The sequence below is a fragment of the Crassostrea angulata genome, chromosome 4 (assembly GCF_025612915.1).
Source record: "Crassostrea angulata isolate pt1a10 chromosome 4, ASM2561291v2, whole genome shotgun sequence".
Lineage (NCBI taxonomy): Eukaryota > Metazoa > Mollusca > Bivalvia > Ostreida > Ostreidae > Magallana > Magallana angulata.
The window spans coordinates 7514329-7536947 of record NC_069114.1 but is presented as its reverse complement, the minus strand read 5'-3'; the positions used below and the strand labels follow the sequence as shown (position 1 = coordinate 7536947).

Sequence of the window (22619 nt, the reverse complement as noted above, 5' to 3'; positions counted from 1 at the left end):
CTTTTATTTCTATTGATTTATCATAATTCATTTTTGATTACCTGCTACGCTCGCCCCAACGGTCGCACCGTAATACATATTAGTCAAAAATAGACGCCAAATGGCCCATATGCTTCCTTACACTACCCATGTATCTTATTAGACCCCGAGCACACTTTATTAAACAAAGTAGATATGTAACTTTTTTTTTAAGTCAATGCTGGCAATGTACGATTTGTTATTATAATAGCAAATATATAATAGACTAAATATTGCCCAATTTTATAGCAACGCGATACGGAGATCGTTGTAAAATGATCGAGGGTTTTTAGGAATAAGTTTTCCTGGTTTTCAAGCTTGTTTTGCCTTTCACTGGATATTCCATACCAGACCAATGGTTGTCATATATTGTTCTTTCAAATCGTATCGTCCACTGTAACATGTTCGGGTGAATAAAATACCTGAATGTAGCAATCACAGGATGAAGCTCTGCCATTCAATCAACTGAATGATAACTGAATGGTCTGGAAAGGTGACTGAATGACACAGCTATGCCATTCAGTCACCTTTCAATTAACTGAATGGCAGAGATTCATCCTGTGAATGCATGAATGATTGAATCTCGACCTGTTATACTGGATGTGTAGCGATGAGCATTACCACTGTATTAATAGAAATCGACAATTAATTTATCGGTAGTCGGAGATAAAAGGTAAATAATGCGTATTTATAAGCTATGTTAGTTTAAACATACTACATTGGAATCACAGTAACTAAAACTTTAGCAACAATAAATGACACTCAGTTAAAGAGTCCGCGGGGTTCAATGATAGTAACTTCGGGCAACGAGATAGTTACAATAATTTTTTCGCTTTTTCTGTATATGTATTTCTCATCTCTGTTTATTATTTAAAATCTAAACTTCTTTTTAAAAAGTCAAAATCAATATCACAGCTCCGCCAAATAGATGCTGTTAAATTTATCAAAAGCTGTTCACTTTATTCTTGCTGTCCTCCAGCCAAAAAAGGAGAAAACTGAAGCATTGCATTTTTAATTTTTGATCATGATTACTGTAGAATCATTTAAAATCGAGGGATTTTTGCTTATTCGTGGGGATGCCATTTCGTGGATTTGTCGGTTCCTAGTATCAGTAAGATAACAAACTCTTTGTTTACCTCGAGGATGTAAATTCGTGGTGGATGGCCACCCACGAATACCACGAAAATTGAGCCACCACGAATTTTAATGATTCAACAGTATGTAGCAAGTTTGGTGTCTACATCTGACCTCGTCATGTGTGGACATCCACTGATGTATACAAGCTGACGCATAACGAACTATGAAGCTATCCGTGTAACACAGTTTGACATGTTACTACCATGCATTTGTCTAATTAAAATTAATCATTGTATATATCTAGTTTCGTATTTTAACTTAACCACACATCCCGTGGGGAGCCCCTTAGCGTTTTAGTCTTACGTATTTGTAAATACCCATATTGAACCTCAGTGCACTGGGCCTTACACCCGCCAGTCCGTGCAGTATCATTTTGGACGCGGCAGTCCAGAGGGAATGACGTACGTCTATGTTTAGATACACGTGTTTGAATCTATTATAAGTATGGCGGACTATTATGGTCATATCCTTTTGTAGTAATGAGTAGTATTATGCAACACTGCATTTAAGTAATTGAGTTAGTATTTTGTGAATGTAAAAGCTAATATGCTTTATAGTAAGTCTTCTTTAAGACTGTGTATTATTATTTTGTGTGTAATAAGCGTCTATGCTAAGTGTGTCATTCATGACCGTATAGCCTGTAAGTAAAGTATGTTGCGTATTGGTGTAAAAGCCACAGTTGCTTTTGTCATGTACTTAATGTGTTTATGTACTATGTTGGTGCAGGTCCCTTTTTCCAGCCATTGTGTAAACCACTTTCATTGATGGTGGCCGAATATTGGTGAAGTCTTGTGTAGACTAAGTGGCCAGTAGAAAACATTGTCCATTGGAGGACCTTACCAGTCCATTCTTGTTTAGACCAAGTGGCAATAGACTACAGTGGAAGACCTTACCAGTTCCCATTCTAGGACAACTACTTTCAATATGTATCGATTCAAACTATATTAAATATGTAAAAACAATGTAAAAATATTGTGTTATTCTTTGTTTTACAGTAAATATAAATTTTAACCAATGCTGCTCGACAATCTGTGACAGCATTATTTAAAAATATTGCTGCATATCTATAAGTCTAAAATTTATAGGTCTGATTAATAACATCGAATTATTAAATAACATTTAAGAATATTTTTTTGACATTTTATAGACGCTTTTAAATAAATATATCAAATATTTCATTGGCCTGCCTAATACTTTTATGTTCATGTGACAAACTTAATTAAATGAATTAAAATGACTAAATTCACTTTAAATGTAGTTCAATCTTTATATGTATCGCAGAAGAAAGGGATGTTTGTGTTTAAAGAAAAGTTTATGATAATTTATTGATGGTGAAACATTTTCTTTTCTTAAATTGTCATTGCAATACGGGATATTTATCATGATATTAATCTGGTAAAAAGCTGACAGTAATATTTATTAACGACCAATGAAAACCAAGTCATCTGTACTGTTATATCAGATGATATTATCTGAAAATAAAGAAGCATTCATACATGTTTATGCAAAAATGGATACATCAGTGTGTGTGTGTGTGTGTGTGTGTGTGTGTGTGTGTGTGTGTGTGTGTGTGTGTGTGTGTGTGTGTGTGTGTGTGTGTGTGTGTGTGTGTGACGTCATAAAAAAAATTAAGAACGATAAGCAGGGAAGAATTTTTTTCATGTGCTGAGTTTTCACCGTTATTTCTCAGAAATTTTTTACTACACGTATTGTAACATTTATTTATACGAAGCTTTGTATTTATGAAGAAAAAAATCATAGTGTTAAAAAAAGTTTCATATGACCTTTAATGATTTATGTACTGCTTTAAACAATATATTAATTCATTTAGTTTCTAGGACCCTTAGGTATTATATAAATAGTGCCTGTTTGGGAGGGTAACAGTTGAAATTGACACCCCGAAAAAACCATTGTCAACCGACGCGAAGCGGAGTCTTCTGCCTTATAGACCCACGATCATTATCTTTGATATTTTATCCATAGAATTTGGTTTCCAAAACCATGTTAATTTATCTTTAGACTCACGTTGATGTTACGTAAGGTATTTTTATTTCAATTGAATATATAGGCGCAGACCAATCACTTAAAGCATAACACAATTACATATTCAACGTTTAAAAATTGGCAATAATACTGTCAATAGACTAGAATATTGATATATTTGAATGTGAATGAAGAGAAAGTTTGGCAATGGGAGAAAAGAAGGTAACTTTTTGTACATGCAAATGTTGAGAAAAATTTAAATGCCTGCAATTTCCATGTGTGCATTTTACGTGCAATGCTATTATCCTCCACAGTATTAAAATTGAAAGTAGCATAGTGAATAGAAACATAAACCATTTGACATGCATGTTCAACTTTAGTCAATTCAATTCATATACCGATTTACCATTTCATAATTCTTGAACACATAAAGAAGTGCAGGAAATATTTTTCTTCGAACAATAAAGTTATAAAGGATATGTATAACCCAAACATAGAAATAATTTACTTACACATTTGTTTTTAACGATACTGGAGGAAAAGAAATATCCAAAAACCATAAAACACACTATTGTGTAACGACCCATTTCGCATCGTGAAGAAGTTTGCTCTAAAATGTTAAATGGGTCTCAACCTAAAAATAAAAACATCTCATTATCTAAAAATATCTTTCTGGTGTTTCCTACAGAATGCATATGTTGGGGCACCTAAAGGTTTTTTTTTATAAGAATGAATGTTACTAGATAAAACATTTTTCTCCTTGAAACAGATGCCTGTTGTAAATTTGATAAAGAATATATTCATTTGCATTTATGGTAGAAATCCACAAACAAATTTAAATAATTTAATCTTTTTATAAACTATAAATAAACTATCTAAGCTGTTCACAATCCACAGAGACCCCTTCACCTAGCGTAGATACCTTCATGCTTCTCAATCAATACAATACATGCTTCAAAATCAATTCAAAGAACCCTCTTGCCAAGGGCATTATTGGCTTTTAATAGGCTTTGGCTTAATTGTATGCTCAGGAATAATTAAATGATTAGAATACTCATTTCTTTTTTCATGTAAAAGTGACTGACAACCTAAAAATCCTGTTGTTCACTTTTGTTGGAATTCAAAATAATAAAAACAAAAGTATATATTCTGCTTAATTGATGTAGGATATATATTAAGTTAACACTACCAGCCAACACCAGCTGGTGTGTATAATGGAATACCTTTACTCACCTAGTGTATTTATTCTTGCCGTCAATTTTCTTATTCAGAACTATTGGAGGTTTATTCAGATTTCATTAAAAAAAACTTAGTTGTGAGTTATTTGGTGTTCAATAATATCAGTGTGTTTGCAATGATCATGTAAAAAGATATTGTTCGACGTTTATATGATTACCTGTATATTAGTTTGAATACATTTCAAAATATATGTCCCCTTGGAATCGTTAATAAATTACACACGTTAAAGAGTAAAACAAATCGTCCGCCATTTTCCTCTTTACTCGCTGTTATCACTCAAAACCATATATATGTTGCTGACTTCTTACCTGTTGAAATTATTTCAAAGTTTAAATTCCACCCATCTTGACCTCAATCTTACATCGCCATAGTTACTAGATTCCGATAAAATGATCAAACTTCATGCACTTAATGCAATGAGAAAAGAACCATCAACTATACGTTTTTATTCACAAAACACGTCGGCCGTGATTTCCAGATGTGCAGCAAGGCATAACAGAATCGAAGAGTTCATATACCCGTGTGCTGATATCGGCAATTGTAAAACTATATTGAACAATAAAGTTATGAATAGCATTTGAAACCCAAACATAGAGGTAAATCATTTACTTACACATTAGTTTTTTAACGATACTGGAGGAGAATAAATACCAAATCATAAAACACACTATTGTGTAACAATGCACATTGCCTCGTTTTGAAGCTGGCTCTAAAATGTTAAATGCGCAGTTAAATGCTTATCAACCTAAAAATAAAAACATCTCATTTTTTAAAAATATCCTTCTTGTGTTTCCTAAGAATACATATTTAGGGCACCTAAAGGTTTTTTTTTTATAAAAATAAATGTTACTAGATAAAACATTGCTCTCCTTAAAACAGATGCCTGTTCTAAATTCAATAAAGAATATATGCATTTGCATTTATGATAGGAATCCACAATTTATGAATTCAATATTTATACAGCTTGAATGTTCACTGGAGATACTAAATTGCCAAAGAGGGGTGTGACCCGATTTTCGTTCAGTTGGGCAATTTCATTAATCTTGAAAAGGGGTCATAACTCGCGTGTCTTACTACAATTACTTATCAAGTGTGTTTGTTAATTCGATAGATTTCTTCCAAAACATGCTATCCAAAGTATAATATACATGTAAGTAGCTGTTATAAAACAAATGTCAACAATTCATCGGGGGGTGGGGTGAGGGGGCTGCTTTTCCCTCTCCACTTTTATGCAGCAGGCACTTTTCATCATGGATTCCCCCCTCCTCTCTGTAGGAAAATGTATTTGAAAAAGCAAATAAGGAATTTTAAATGAATTTGAGTTGCAGTTAGGTTTTTTTTCATGAATTTGAGAATTCATCCATTTTTTAATTGCTTCTCAAGATGATTTTGATGAAGCTGCCCCACATACATTCAAAAACAATACATGTTTGTATGTACCCTTTCATATTTCATACATGGTTGGACATTTTCAAAAATGCCTTTCAGTTGATTTTGCATCTTAAAATAACAAATGCAATTTTTAAAAATATATGCACTTATAAATATGATATCTGTACATTCCTAATAAAATGATTAATTTCAAGTGATATATTTATATATATATATATATATATATATATATATATATATATATATATATATATATATATATATATATATATATATATATATATATATATATATAGCCAGTACCAGGTTCACCCCAGAGTTAGCACAAAGCTATTTATATTAACAACATGCATAGTGACTGGATGGTATGCACAAGAGAAGTATAAGTACGTCCTTCCCTCTGGACTGCCGCGTCCAAACTGATACTGCAAGGACTGGCAGGTTTAAGGCCCAGTGAACTGAGGTTCAATATGGATATTTACAAATAGGTAGGACTTAAACACTATGGGGCTCACCACGGGATATGTGGTTCAGTTAAAATACGAAACTAAATATATACAATGATGAATTTTAATGTGACAATATGTATAATCTAAAACTTGCACGTTCCGTTTATGAATCTATGATAAGCAGCAAACATTAAAATTCATTTCTGATAAGAAAGCCTAATTGATACATGCATGCTTCCATTGAATAATTGTGTTTGGTCAGGCAAGCTTTTTAGAAAGCTATTACTCGTGACTCATTTAGCTTAAAGGAGAATGTGCGGCCATCTTGTACGTTTGAGGATAAGAATGTCAACTTTTCTCGAACTGCTTTGTTTCTGCCTGATACTGGCCAAAAATGTTGCCAAAAGATATAAAAGTAATAAATATGTAGTCATACATGCCATTTTGTTTCAAAAGTATGCATACAAGAACAGGGCAACGCCTTTTTAATCACTCACAACAGCTGTCGAACTGCGCAGCAAGAGACTTATTTTGATGAATTAAACATCGGAAAAATATAAAAAAAAAAGGGTTTTTTGATGACCTCTCTACAACCATTTGTTAAGGAAAAAATTGAATTTTGCTCATTTTAGTTGTAACTTTGCCTCAAAAAAGGGTACCCTATTTTTATCAGTCGACATGGGATCTATTTTAAGAACATGAAAAATCCAGTCTTTACTTAGGACTCCTGTGTCTATGGAGACACATTGACGTTATATTTTCATGGAAAGTCATTAATGTCAACCCATTTTGAATTTGATGAAAATCTCTATACCTGTCCCATGTTTATTTTATAGGGATTTTTTAGTTCTTTGAGTGTAAAATAAAGTATATTCTTTTTAGAATTGGGATCAGGGTCCAAAAAGTGATTGTTTTGAAATATAAAAAAAAATTACATTATATTTCAATGAAAATATATCAGCAATGTACCTCCATACACATACAAATATATCTTGTGGGTTTTGAGGCCCATTTTAAGAATAGGGTACCTTACTTTGAGAGAAAGTTACAACTTAGATAAGCAAGCTTATAATTTTTCTCAACAGTCAAATGGCTGTAGAGAGGACACCAATGTACCCCCTTCATATTTTTTCAGATTTTTAAATCTTCAAAATAAGTCTGTAGCTGCGCTGTTCGACAGCTGTACTGAGTATTTAAAAAGGCAATGTTCTGTTCTTGTATGCATATTTTTTTTTAAAAATGTATGACTTCGTGTTTATTACTTTTATATGTTTAGGCACTATTTTTGGCCACTATCGGGCAGAAACAAGCCAGTTCAAGAAATATTTACATTCTTATCCTCAAATGTACAAGATGACCGCAGATCCATTTAAAGTTAAACAACGCTCATGGATTTGCACATGTCATTCTATCATTGACTTTGATTCAGCATGCGGGTATTTATTTAATCTTTTGAATCTATAACACCATATTGTAGAGTACAACGTGAAATGATTCCTTACATAAAAATGTTAGATTCTAAATGTTGGTGTGTTGTTTAACGTGTGTTTCTGTTTGTTTGTATATTAATGGAATCTACGTACATGTACATGTATATCTTCTTTCTACTGATCTTTGACTTGCCATAATTTAAAGATAAATATTATAGATGAAAAAGTTTATTTACATAAATTTACATTATTCACACATTAACAAACTTTTTGTTTTCACATTTAAATGGAATAACTACGGAAGCGTATGAGTGCCACTCTATATACATTTTTATTTTTTAAAATTCCAACTTTAAAATTGGAATTTCCAGCTTTAATCTTGGAATTTCCGACTTTAAAAGTGGAATTTCTAACTTTAATCTTGGAATTTCCAACTATAAAGTTGGAATTTCCAACTTTAGAGTTGATTTTTCCAACTTTAAAGTTGATTTTCCAACTTTGAAGTTGGAATTTCTAACTTTAATCTTAGATTTTCCAACTTTAATCTTAAAATTTCCAAATTTGAAGTTGGAATTTCCAACTTTAATCTTGGAATTTCCAACTTTAATCTTGGAATTTCCAACTTTAAAGTTGCAATTTCCAACTTTAAAGTTGCAATTTCCAACTTTAAAGTTGCAATTTCCTACTTTAATCTTGGGATTCAATTCAACATATTTATTAATTGTTCAAGATTATCATGCACATACTACCGTATATGTATGTTTTAGCTGAAAATTCTTTGTTGAAAATTGCAGAATAGATTATTGTTTACATATAATCACTTTACTAAATGTTTTTTTCAGTACTATGCTTCATTATGCTTAATCCTTTTAATTCTTATATTTATTGAGGATTTTTAAAATTTATTTTATATGTATATGATACAATCAAGCAACATTTTATACACATATATATTTTGATTATGACATAGTTATTATTTTCATGGAATTCAAAAAATAAAATTGAAATTATAATTATAACATGTTCTATTATTTCCCGTGAGTGTGAGTTGTTGTATTATTATATTGAGTTCTTCTTGAAAGCGAATGAGCTCCCCCATTTTTTTTATGAGTAAAGCCTAATTCACACTGAGCAAAAAATCATAGTTTATATCTATCTATCTATCTATCTATCTATCTATCTATAAATATAAATATAAAAATCAACTTAAAAATTGATTTTTCCAACTTTAAAGTTGGAAATTCCAAGATTGAAGTTGGAAATTCCAAGATTAAAGTTGGGAATTCCAATTTTAAAGTTGGAAAAATCAACTTTTAAGTTGGAAATTCCAAGATTAAAGTTGGAAATTCCAAGATTAAAGTTGGAATTTCCGACTTTAAAGTTGGAAATTCAAACTTTAATCACAGGCACCTGAATTTTTATCAATCAGTCGCTTAATAAGTCATATATCAAAAAATTCTAACCCTACTATATATAAATACACAAGGTGTGCAACGCCATTTTGACCCCCTCGTCGATTCAGACTTCAATTTACCACATAAATCGGATATGCCTACCGGTGTGCGTGTAGCATTGGGTTCAAATATGATATATCTCGCTATACATTTCCTCCTAAAGTTTAATTCCAACGCATTGATAATGCTATCAACTAAAATTCACGCAAACTTCGAATTTCGTCCCGAGGCTCGATAGCCATCAGCTGACGTCACAGAATTACAACTCCGCACTGAATGCATACATACATAAACTTTTTAAAACAACAATTATAAATTTATTTCATTGACAAACTATGATTAGAAAAAATAAAGAAACCTAAACATTATCTTGTTTGATATCCTTCATTTTTTTTAACATTTGTTTGAAATTGGAATATCAAGGGCAGGTAACTCTATTAGTGTTTACAAGCGGGAATTTTTAATTTTGAAGAAGATCGTGAAGAAGATGAATTCGGTTTTCGATGCTGCTCTTTGGTATGTATCAATGGGTTGTATATGTATTTGAGATGGCAATAAATCTCACAGAATAATAGCATTTCACTGACAATCAATAGATTCAGATTTTATGCACTGTCAACATTTTCTTTAATACTCAAGTATCATCATATGATTTTTTTTTTTAATTTGTGGACACAATAGATCTATATCTTAGCACTAAGTTTAATATATTTATATTGACATCGATGGAAAAGTTAAGGCATATACTTTAGGTCATGCAGACTTATGCACTCTCTTGATCAATTGATAAAACTGCCAACTCCTGTGATTGTGTATTTTTATAATACTTGCCACCGAGATCATAAAAGACTTTTGTCAAAATTTCTTTTATAAAACCACAGGTGTGAAGCTGGTGGCAATACTAATTAATCTCATTGTCCTCTTTTCTGCACTCCAAATTCACATCAATAGTCACAAAATTCAGCTCAATAGTATCATTGTTTTTATTCACAATGGAAAGAAATGAAAGTATAAAGCTTTCGAAAAATGTACCCATGTATCATGTTTCAGTACTAGGTAAATTGGGTTGATTATGTCTTACTAAAGTCTTGAAAACAGTCTACTATATTTGCAAAATTGGTAACAAAGGGAATGTTAAAGTACACTTGTAATTCATGTTACTCGCCCAAAATTGAATATGTATTATAATGGCATTTATTTCTTGCCCTTCCCCTTCCCCTTGCCTTTGCCCTTACTTTTAGCTGTAGGTTTACAAGTCTGACAGACCCATCTTGAATTTTTCTTAAATAAGAAAGGTTCATCCCCCTTAATTTCAACACAGCCATAGTGATACCATAAGTTACACTTGTCACAGGCAATGCTCTGGAGAGCAATATCAGTGGGATCCCAATTACATTCTTCAGAACAAAGGTTGCACACATAGGTATCAGTTTCAGAATATGATGTAGATGGGTCATTGGAAGATGTTTGTGATTATTTCCTTTTCTTCCTTGGTTGCAGTTTATCTGAGGATTTTTTCTTGGTTTCAGCTGTTTGTTTGGTCTCGACTCTGTCCCCCAAAGCAGTCACTTTAGAACGAAGAGCCTGCTTTTTCTTTCTCGGAATAATGTCTTTGAATTCTTTTATAGCGTCAACTAAACCAAGTTTAATAAAATGATTCATTACATCTGTAAACAGATCAAGGAGCATACAAAGAAATATTTCTTCCTCAATTTCATCTGCTTCTGATGCTTTGAACAAATTCACCCATGCTTCCAACAAATCAGGATTAGATAGGAGAATATTTCTGCACTCTCCTTGAAGGTTTTCTATGTTCAAATGTATGAATTTAGGTGTCAAATACACTTGCAGGATTTCATTTGCTTTAGAGAAGAACTGATATACTGGATCGCTGACAATGAACAAGCCTCTAGAGCTGCCCTGTTTATGTAGAATCTCTTGCATACTAGGATCTTGGGAGTCTGCATTGTCTTCACTTATTCTCAGTTGCTTTAATAAACTTTGTTTTCGATAGGAGAGTCTGCGACCCAATCTGCTGTTTTTAGATACCTTTCCAATAGATCTGATGACAGCTTTCTGCAATCTGTCTGCAATTTTGTGGATGCAAGCTCCAGCCAGGTATCTTATTTTACCCTGTGCAACTTGTGAGGGGGCATCTACAGTTCTTTCAGATTCTTCAAATGCCTGTTGCTGATGTTTGATGATATTCTTTGTTTTCTTTGCAATTTCACATTCCATTAACCAAAACACAAGTTTAGTTGAAAATTTGTTTTGGTTGCGATTAATTGGTTTGCTGTGGAAGAGCTTTTCACACAAATTTTCATGATACTCACTAACCAAAAACTTGTTCAAATTTCTATAAGCATCCACCCACTTTTCTGATGTTTCTGGGTTTTTGCTTAGGACTTTCACAACTGTCGAATAAAGATGTTTCAGGTGAATTTTCATTTCTTCATTCTGGTCATCATAAATCTCCACTGGAATATGGCTCAAAAACTCTGATTCCAGATTTTCCTTGATGAAGTCTTTAATCTTCCATGGGCAATCAACAAACTGTGTTCCTAGGACAGGATTTTCACATGCAAAGTTTTCAATTTGTGTTTCTGTAAGTCTTTCAGTTGCACTTGAAGTTGAAATGTTCATTGTCTCTTCTATATCAGAGTCACTTTGCTCTTGGCATACCTGGTGACAGCAGTCAAGGTTTTCAGTAGGCTCTTTATGTTCTTCATCATAAAAAGCATAAACTGCATCAGGGTGTTTTAACTGGGCAGCCTTTAAGTTAAAGTTGACAACTCTGAGGCCCTCCTTATTTACACAGCGACCTACAGCAACTCCCATCTGGCCGGGGGCAAAAAAAGAATAACAATCTACTTCCACACACTGCAGAGTTTGTCCTTGTGCTTTGTGCACAGTGAGTGCAAAAGCCAACTGTATTGGATACTGAGTTCGGCATGCTAATGATTTCTGTTGTTGTGGACTATAAACATCAAACTGAAATTTTGGCACTGAAACAGTTTTACCATCAATGTTGATCACTGGATCCTGCCCTTCTCTTAAATGAAGAACTGTGCCCCTTGTCCCATTGAAGACTCCTCCACCAAGGTTCCTGGTGATGATAACAGGTGCCCCTTCTTTTAAAATAAGGACCTTAGGTGCGTCACATCGGAATAGATGCCTTTTGTCACCTATAAAACATCATTTTAGTTTGAATAGCAAATATACACAATAACAAAAGGTCCATTGGCCACATCTTTAACCTGTGCACCTTGCTTTATAGAGACAAGCAGAAGTTTTGCATTTTCAATATATGTTACTATTGAAAGGTATACTAGTAGTAAAAAAATTAACCTTCATTATTGAATGTTAAATATCTTGGGGAAAATTTTATGAAAATTGACATTGAGAAAGTATATAAATGATAAGCATTGATATACCTTCATCTTCGGACTTAAAGCACACTGCGTTTCCAGGCATGTCTTCTATCATTTCCTGGTTAATGAAGGCAACATCAAATCTTGTGCCAAACAGGAAAGTTGGTGAGGTATTGTATGGAAGAGGCCTGTCCAAACTTCTCATGAGGGCCACAGTCTCTGCTGAAGGCGATCCATCACACAACTCATTTACTGCTAATATCAAATCAGGCTCAGACTGCCTGATAACCTACAAAAAATAGTACCCATGTTCAACACAGAAATTGCAATATAATTATTTCTATATTTTCACACATTTACAGTGTAATCAAGCATGAGTATTACATGTCATAGTGACAGCTAGTAACATGGGACAAAGTGTAGGACTCACTGCAAACTGTATATATACTCTGTATAATTTTTAGCTCTGTGAAGCATTGCTTACCTCTTTCAAGTTAATGTGATGTGGAAAAGTCTTCTGAAAAATTTGACTTGTGAAGCAGTATGATCCGTCATCCCCATATAGATGATTTGGAACAGGGGGTAGCTGCTTGAAGTCACCACTTGCTATAACCTTAAAATACATGTATATTGAATTTTTATGTAATAATTATATCACAATTATATCAAAACTATATCACAATTTCATACATTATAATTTTGTTAAAAAACAATAAATGCTAATAACCTGCAATCCACCAAATGTATAGGCATTCCCACGAACAAATCTGCAAACAGATTCAACAGCTTCAAACACTTTCTTCGACAGCATACCAATTTCATCAATGAAAAGAACTTCTGCCTTTTGTATTCTATCTTTGGCTGCTGCAAATCTGTCATCACTTCTCATAAGTTCATGAAGCCTCTCCTGACTGTACCTACAATCCATTATACCACACCAGTGGTGTAGAGTGGTGGCCCCCATCCCCAGCTGGGTGCTTGCCATTCCCGTTGTTGCTGTCACAGCAGTGTTCTTTCTTGGAGACATAAACTTTATGAGTTTCCTGAAAATTGATAATACAATATTTTTTTATAATACATGTGTTTACAAACTTTACATGAACAGTTCTTGAATAACATGGTCATATCTTTCTTTTTAATTTCAGGCTATCCCTTAACTACAAACACTCCCCAACGGGTCGCATCAAACTAGATAGCATCTGCAGCAAATTAAGTGGTTTTTTTAATGAGCATTACATTCCGGTGCCTAACAAAGCAGTTATTTCAAAACTTGTGCCATGCCTGTTTCAGGCCAGCAGGTGTTTTGTGTATGAACAAAGTCTGCAGTACACAGCATTTGAAAACCTAGAGGAAATTAAAGTGGATCTTCCATCACAGAGTACCAGTCTTGCAATTCCACCATATTGTGCCATTTCTTTCACGATTTCACAGGAGTTACAGTTAAGGTGCCAACTAACAACCTGCATTAATGGTAAACCAGTATATTGTGATATTCAGTTCTTACAAAACTATTTTGAACTCTCAATTATGGGACTTGTCTTGAAAAGTGGATTTCCTGTTTCCGTCACACAGGACAGCATTGACAGTGTCCTAAATTTTCTGCAAGCATTACCTCTTTGTAAGGGAACAAAGGAAAGATTTCCAACTCAAACAGATTGTGTGGAAGAAGTATGGTCCCTTTTACATGATGAGAATTCCTCAGAAAATAGATTCAGAAGCAAAAAATGCCAAGTTTTGCTTAGCTTCCTCCACTCTTCCATCGCTTGTTGTGCACAATGCTCCAATGCAAGTAAAAAAGCAAAGAAAAGGCATCTCAATACAGCAAAGGACAAGAAGTTGGATACTGACCATCATAGTGACAGTGCACAAAAGCATGACGGAAAATCTCAAGATACATTCATAGCTCTTGACAAAGACGATGAGACTGACATGAAAGCCATTTTAAATGATTTACTGTCAAAACAACAAGTTCCTGCTCACCTTCACGTTTTAATGGAGAACCAATTAAGAAACTCCCAGAACATTGATGTTCACCAAAGAAGATGGGACCCGAAAATCATAAGTGTTGCCTTAGGCTTGTATCTTAAGTCACCAAGTGCATATGAAATGCTAAAGAAAACGAACATGCTAGTCCTCCCATCAAAGAGATTGCTGCAGTATTACAAGAATTCAGTGAAACAACCAGTTGGCATCAGTGCTGATAACCTACAGTGGATGAAAATGGAGTGCAGCAGACAATCCGTTCCAGACTTTGGGAAACATGGTGGTCTGATCATTGACGAGATGGCTATACAAGATGACCTAGTAATAGAGAGAGCAGGGGACGCATGGAAGCTAGTTGGAATGGTAGACATGGGCGAAACTAACAACAACATCTCAGTTATATGCAAGAAAGACAAGAGAGTAGAGTTGGCTACCCATGCATTACAGTTTGTCTTCCATGGCTTTACTGGGTTTAGGTGAGTCTCAAATTAAATATACCTGTATCAAAGATGTAAAAATAAATGTAAAATTAATCAAGTTTTTGCCTTATTAAAGAATATTGGGTTTTTTTCATATTGCATAAATCCTATGGAATATATGTACATGTAAATTTAACTTAGTTATTTGTTCTATATTAAATTGCAATACACCAGCACATGTATAAGATTGGAAACATTTATTTTGCAGATGGCCTGTTGCATATTTTGGATCGAACCCTGCCACGGCTCACCAACTCTATACAACATTTTGGGAGTGTGTTGATGTGCTATGTGAAAGAGGTTTTACCGTAGACTATGTTATGTTGGATGGTGCCTCTACCAACCGAACATTCACTGGCATGCTCTTCGATGGTCATCCTGCCGAGAGTAACTGGAAATTCCATGATGTTTTTGACAGACATCACCAGATCTGTGCAATCCAAGACATTATGCATTGCCTGAAAAAACTGCGAAATAACATTGAGTCCAGCAAAGGTGAGCACAAGGCGGCCCCGGGAAGATATCTGACAGTGAATGAGAGACCCATTATATGGGACCACTGGGAGGGATGCTTTCGCTTCAACTGCCAGAGTGGTTTCAGAATACATCGCAGTCTCACCAAGGAACATCTTGTGCTAACTCCAGCATCCAAGATGAGAAACAAGTTAGCCACTGATGTATTGAGTAAAGACATGTTATACCTTATGAAGGCGTACCAGCAGACAATAAAGAACCCCGAGTTTCTGGCTTCTTCCATTGCCCTGCTCGAACATACATCGGTGCTGATTGATATATTCTGCAATAGAAACAGGCCCATTTCAAACCTTACTGACCCAAGACTTGCTGAGATAAAGGCAGCTAGCCAATTCTTTGAATCCTGGAAAAGAACTGTGGAAGAATCCCCTTTCTATGTGGCCAGCAAACATTTCCTGACCAGAGAAACTGCAGAAGACTTACAATCATCCCTAGTAGGATTTATAGCGCTGTGTCAGCTGCATCTCACCTCAGGAAACAGTATCAATCCGGGGTACATAAACTCTGACATAGTTGAAAATTTTTTTTGTCAGCAGAGAGGAATAAGAAATGGCCTGAATACAAATCCCACCTTGTCTCAGTACGGACCTGCTAACACAGCTATCATTCTTGGCCAATCGACTGTGTCCAACAGGTCAAATTCAGGGAACTCTGCTACCTACTTTACTGCGACAAGCAAGAGAGCATTGAACCCTACTCGCAACAAATCAAAGAAGATGAAGGGAATGAGAATATAGCTTCCAAGCCCGAGGTATTTATGATATGCATGCAAACTCAGTTCGTATTTATTTGTGATAATCTGTGCATCAGGCGTTGTTACCCCTACCCCCCCCCCCCCAGTCCATTTGATTATTTTTTCAACTGAATTTAACACTCAAGCCAGTGGGGTCTGTAGATGTACAGTAGTAGTTGGTGGTGGTGGTGCATGGGGAGGGGGGGGTCAGCTCTGCAGATTAGAGTGGGTGGCAACTTGCAAAAATTTATAATTATTTATAGGGGGTGTTGCAAGCTAGAATATTTCAAAAGGTGAGTGTTGGTGTCGCGTAACAAGTACTAAATTCCCAAAACAGCCCCCCCCCCCTTTCCACATACTATAACCATGTCATGTTTTCTGATAGAAATCAATGACTATTAAATATAGTGGTTGCAACTAAATTATACCTCATCATATATGTCTTCCCAGTTCCACATTGTCCAGTTAATAGACAACTGTGTCCGTTTTCCACCAAATGCTCCATCTTGGCGTATGCCGCGAAATTTTCCGGAATTTGCTATCTCGGTTTCGATTTTATGTATGCATTCAGTGCGGAGTTGTAATTCTGTGACGTCAGCTGATGGCTATCGAGCCTCGGGACGAAATTCGAAGTTTGCGTGAATTTTAATTGATAGCATTATCAATGCGTTGGAATTAAACTTTAGGAGGAAATGTATAGCGAGATATATCATATTTGAACCCAATGCTACACGCACACCGGTAGGCATATCCGATTTATGTGGTAAATTGAAGTCTGAATCGACGAGGGGGTCAAAATGGCGTTGCACACCTTGTGTATTTATATATAGTAGGGGTAGAATTTTTTGATATATGACTTATTAAGCGACTGATTGATAAAAATTCAGGTGCCTGTGCTTTAATGTTGGAAAAATCAACTTTAGAGTTGGAAATTCCAAGATTAAAGTTGGAAATTCCAAGATTAAAGATGGAAATTCCAACTTTAAAGCTGGAATTTTAAAGAAAAAAAAAGTGGCACTAATATGCTTCCGTAAATAACATATCCTGGAGTTTGTTTATAATGATATACAAAAAAGGTTTGTATGCATATGGATACTGATTCTCCTTACAAATTCCACAAAAAATCACAATTCATTGTCAAATAAAACAAACACACAGTATGTTTACATGTTATGATGGATTTTTTCACTTTACCTGTGAACATAGCCCAAAGGGGTTGTCTTTCATGTCCACACATAAACCCCATGGATCATCTGAGCTACAGTTGTCAATGTAGCGGAGAAACTGTCCGTCCTGATCCAGGATGTGGATACGTGTGTTACCGGTTGCTATCAGGAGTCGGCCCTGGCTGTCTGTTGTGATGCAACGAGGATTGATTAATTCATTGGAAGTAGATTGATGACCAGTATACATGGTAGGTATACCGGAGTTTCCCGGCCTGATTGACCACTACTACCGCACGTGCTTCACGGTCAGATACACATATATCCAGATTCCTATTCTCATCCATTTATTTTTCTCCACCAGATGAATAGAGAGGTTGTCCTTTGCCCTTGTACTGGATGTTTTGTTTTCTTGTTGAGCCGGAGAAACGCACAACTTTTGTTTGTTTACTATTATCATTGTCAGTGACAACCAGGAGATCACCTGAGAAGGAACTACATACACCGCGAGGTTTCACCCCGATATCCATCCTATTAGTCTGATCAATGTCTGTATCTGTGTATTCTTTACTATGTTAACAGTTCTGTCTTCGTAAACAGTATTAATTAGATCTCCACATCTTGTCACTGTTATATCATCTGGCCAGTTGTTTGACTTGGTTTAGATTGACTATAGTAGTTCTCCCCGGAGATTGTAGAGTCTCATAATGCTATTTTTACCACACGCCCTATATCTTCTTCATTCAGACAGGTCATAATGCATAAGCCATACTCGTATCTTGTGTCTTAAGATGTGATGGCTTGTATTTATACATCGGTTTCTGGTCAAGGGACGAGGACTTTAGTGTATTATAAATCCTTTGTTGTAAACGATAAGTTGAGAGAGAACCAAACTGCTCAATTAACTAATCTCTGTAGATTAAGTGCAATCTTAAGTTTAGTAAGGAAGTCATAATTTTCAGAACTTAGCATTCGTCGATTTGTAATCAAAGAAAAAGCAGGTATCTTTGGAGTTCAATTACTTCTTTAGTTTTGCGTTGTTTAATCTAATTTCAGACATGGTGGATGTTTTTTTAGGACGTCCAGATGGTTGGATTCAATTTTATCAAGATCACTAATCAAGATGGTGACTATTGTTAAATCTTGAAAGTAACTTTTAGTATATATTATTCATATAAACATGTTTTATCTTGGTTAGATGAACATTTTTGTATAAAATATGCGAATATTTTACATATACTTCAAATACAATTTATAATTTTCGTCGATAGTATTTTAAATAAAGGGCATTATGTTCCATACCTTTGATAGGCTATGTACATTAATTAATATATGTTTATTATGTAATTCATGGTTATATCCTCATAATTAGTCATTATAATTTCCATTTCTTATTTTCTGCTATATCAAAGGACATATCGCATGTTTTTCAATTTTCGGGTTTTTTTAATAAAATGATTCTATACTTATTTTTAAAAAAAATACATTTTCAACTCTCTTTATCTGTGATAACATTAAGAATGAATTTTGATCCCTAAAACCCAATAACTTCATAAAACATAAGTGACACAAAATGGGCGTGTCTTATTGCATACCTGAAACACGGTATTGGCTGGGCCGTCTAGTAATACATAGCATGTGCTACATACATTAGGGAGATGTTTTAACGATTGGGGCTTTGATTTTAATCGGGTATTATGGCTAATTACCACCTTTTTTTACACCAAACAAATTATTGGAAGTATTTACTGTATGAACAAGTAAGACAAGAAATGTAAACGTCCCGTAATTTAGAAAAATCCTTAAACTAATGATATTTTATCATATTTCTAGAAGTTATTATTCAATTTCAATATTCTTCCTATTTTTAAGCTAAACCTGCTTAATTCGCTGTCGGCTTGGAAGCAAACTTTGGTAACCTTAGCACTAAAATTCTTAGATTTGTTTATTTAAAATTAGTTCATTTTTACAATAGTGCATTAGATTCAGGAAGGAAATACAAAATGTACTTAACCTTTTTTACCCTGGAAGTAAACTGTAGTTTCAATATCGAACGTGTCGTGTTCCCGGTATCAAGTGCTTCTGGTCAAATGCTACCTGTGCACGATCATGTGATTCGTTTCTATGTCAATCACACTCTTGTATTAGGAAAAACACAGTTACAATATTTAAAGTCCAAACTCTTGTCAACAATTTAAACTTGAACACTGCTGATTATTTGAAATTATCATTTAGTACTTTAGGCATACCCAGATTATGCTTTATATATGAGGCTGAAATGGATTTTTTTAAAAGCAACAATAGTGAATATTCCGCATTTATATTTTGTTTTTTAGTCTATTGCAGGTGAAACGAAGTATATTTTAGTAAAGCATTTAATCATTCAGCACGGAAATATAATGTTTTGGTTTGGATTGAGACCATACAAAAAGTATTACAATGAAAAAAAACTTACTGCAAATGACAAAACACGTCATGGTGATTTTTAAAGTCTGAAGTCAAGATCAGATCGGCCACTTACATAGCAAGTTCAGGTTTATTAAACATTACAATGGATAGATAGGTTATCACTTATTTATAAATCTCGTTGATCAGTTGTACTGCAATTTAATAGGTGTTTCTCCTTTAACGACAAAATTACTTTAATACTTAAAAATCTAGAAAACATACATGTAATAAAATATAATATACATGTACACCCATTAATTGTTCAACTTCATGTCTATATCACAAAATCTAATTCAGATAAAAATTGAAAATATCGGTAATTTTTAATAAGGTTTATTTTTTAACAAAAATTCAAACTTGATATACATAGGTTATTGTAATATAATACACGAGTCCATGACTTATAAAAATATGATCGGCAATAATAATGGCATGAATTCAGCAGAACCTTAACCCAGCAAATGTGGCGGATCAACCGTACCAAATCACGTGTAATATGTACATAAGTCATTTCATTCGACAACGCCATTTACCGTGCAACAATATGCAAACGTTATGCATATTGTGAACAATTAAAATCAACTAGACTGTAGGTAAACAACAGGACATGGGCATGATATCTCTTCTTTTACATCATTACCAAAATACCCAAAATTACATCCTAATTACATCCTTCTTGGTTCAAAGCTGTACCCTCAGCCCTGCTTTTTGGCCACTTAACCCCATGACTTCTTACATGCATTGTAACAATAACTTACAATTTCATACCGTTGTATAAATGATTGTTTTGTAACTTTACATATATCCTTTATCATTTTGATGGTAATAGTTCTGGTCTTTAATTCAGAACAATTGAGATTACCAGCACACCATTTACTCATGCATTTGTTTTCATACACTGATGAACACTAAATTACATCAACATTGTAACCTGTTTGGCATTCGTATGAAACAATATCACGGTCATTAATGACTAATTAAACACCTTTAAAAACCCCTTATTCTATACCAAATATGGGACTTTTCATAGGGTGATAATTTTATAAATTACCATGTTTCCAATTATTCTTGCAATGGAATATTTTTCGCGATCACTTTTACAAAAAAAAACATTTTTACTAATTACCTACAATTGTACTTCAAATATTTCATAATACACGGTATACGCGATCATCAAATTTATTTCTTTCACAAAAAAGTATGGATGCTTTGGGTGAATTTTTTTCTAATAAATACCAACCTCCCTGATTAATGATTTAGAAATAAGTGACATAATATAAACAGAATATGAACTGATAACATTATACCAGTATATGCATTTAACATGGAAATGTATATACGATATATCCAAAACAGTAACATGTTAGATCAATGCATTGACATGAATAAAATGAATATTTCACATCTGAGGACAATAGTTGGAATGATATCTAAACTCCAGAATATTTTATCAATAAAATAGAGTGAAAACATTGTGATTTACAAAAACAAGAATACATAAATAACGCGCATGCGTAAACTATATCATAGAATTCCAAAGTTTAACATAAACTTCGATAATAAGTGGTAGATCGTTTTAATTCTCTAAATGATTGATTCTCTGTTCACAGGTTCGAATCTTTCAATTCGTTCGTCGTGACTCGAAGTACTGGCCTGACTCGAGCTCTGACACATGTGTAGTTCGAGCTCAGAGAGTCTGTGCTCCACATCCCATTGCTGTCTGTGTAATTTTGCCGTCATGGAGGCGTTCTCAGTTTCCAAGGAAACCAATCGTTCCCTAAGCGTGTTGATTTCTTTCAGGAGAACGTCATTAGGTGTGTCGTACGAGAAACTTTGTGGACTGACCGAGCCGTAGTTGGATATGTTATACCCGGGGGACACAGGAAGCAGGGTTGGCTGGGGGTGGGCCTGTGGTGACAGGTTAATATGGGAGGAGGAGAGGTTGTCTGATCGACTAGTGGCAAGACTCGGCGAAGACAGAGGATTCATTGTATTGGACACACAGTATGGAGACAGAAAGTTCATTTGTTGAGGATGGTTTTGAAATGGATATGTATGAGCATACGTAAAACTCAAGGGAGATAACTGTGCCGGACTTCCGATTGCGTTAGTGAGGACAGGGGTGGCCGCGCTGATAGTAGGGATGTTTGGTGTTTGGCACAAACTTCTGGGTGAGATCGGCGGACTATAGCCCGGAAGTCGAAAGGAATTATGGGAGGTTGTTGTAACTCCAACTAAAGTGTGTGGTGACGTCATCGTCCCTACATTCAGGACATCACAATTATCATTAGTTTCTTTTGAGTACTGTTCAGCAGTGGTTTCAGCATGAGCATTTTCACCCGTTTCCATGGAATTTTCATCATGAGTCTCTTCATCGCCACTAGATGGCGACTGTTTTGGAAGACCTGCCGGAAGTGTGTGGTGACGAGTTATCATCATCGCTTCTAAAGGAATTTTGCCGGATGACTCTACAAGTCCCGGAGTACTTTTGCTTCTTGCCAAAGCTAGAGAAAAAAGTAAAATTTAAAAATCTGATTTTTCCATGTTAAGGACAAACTACATCCAGTTTTTACGTTAAAATATTTATGATATGTGTCTGCTTTATGCTGTTCTTAAGGTGGCTCTGTACACCCACGGTTTATTCCAATTTTCAATAGAAGACAACAAAACATATACTTATCAAATAAATATAAAAATGATAATAGTGATGTTACAGGTATTTTTTTTACGAATGTTTTAAAAAAATTTCGTGTTTTTGTAAAATGAATTTCAAAAATTTAACTATAAACAAATTGAAAGAATTTTT

At 34.4% G+C, this 22619-nt stretch overlaps 1 protein-coding gene and 1 pseudogene across 1 annotated transcript in view; both read right to left on the bottom strand.

The window, feature by feature from the left end:
- Window positions 1-10067: 10067 nt before the first annotated feature.
- On the bottom strand, window positions 10068-17092 carry LOC128179400 (uncharacterized; annotated as a pseudogene).
- A 3038-nt stretch (window positions 17093-20130) lies between these two features.
- LOC128181547 (cyclic nucleotide-gated channel rod photoreceptor subunit alpha-like) overlaps window positions 20131-22619 on the bottom strand; it is a 39351-nt gene continuing 36862 nt past the window's right edge. The window contains exon 5 of the mRNA XM_052849987.1: window positions 20131-22317. Within this exon, the coding sequence (XP_052705947.1) occupies window positions 21398-22317 (920 nt within the window). The 3' untranslated portion in view covers window positions 20131-21397. The remainder of the gene's footprint in view (window positions 22318-22619) is intronic.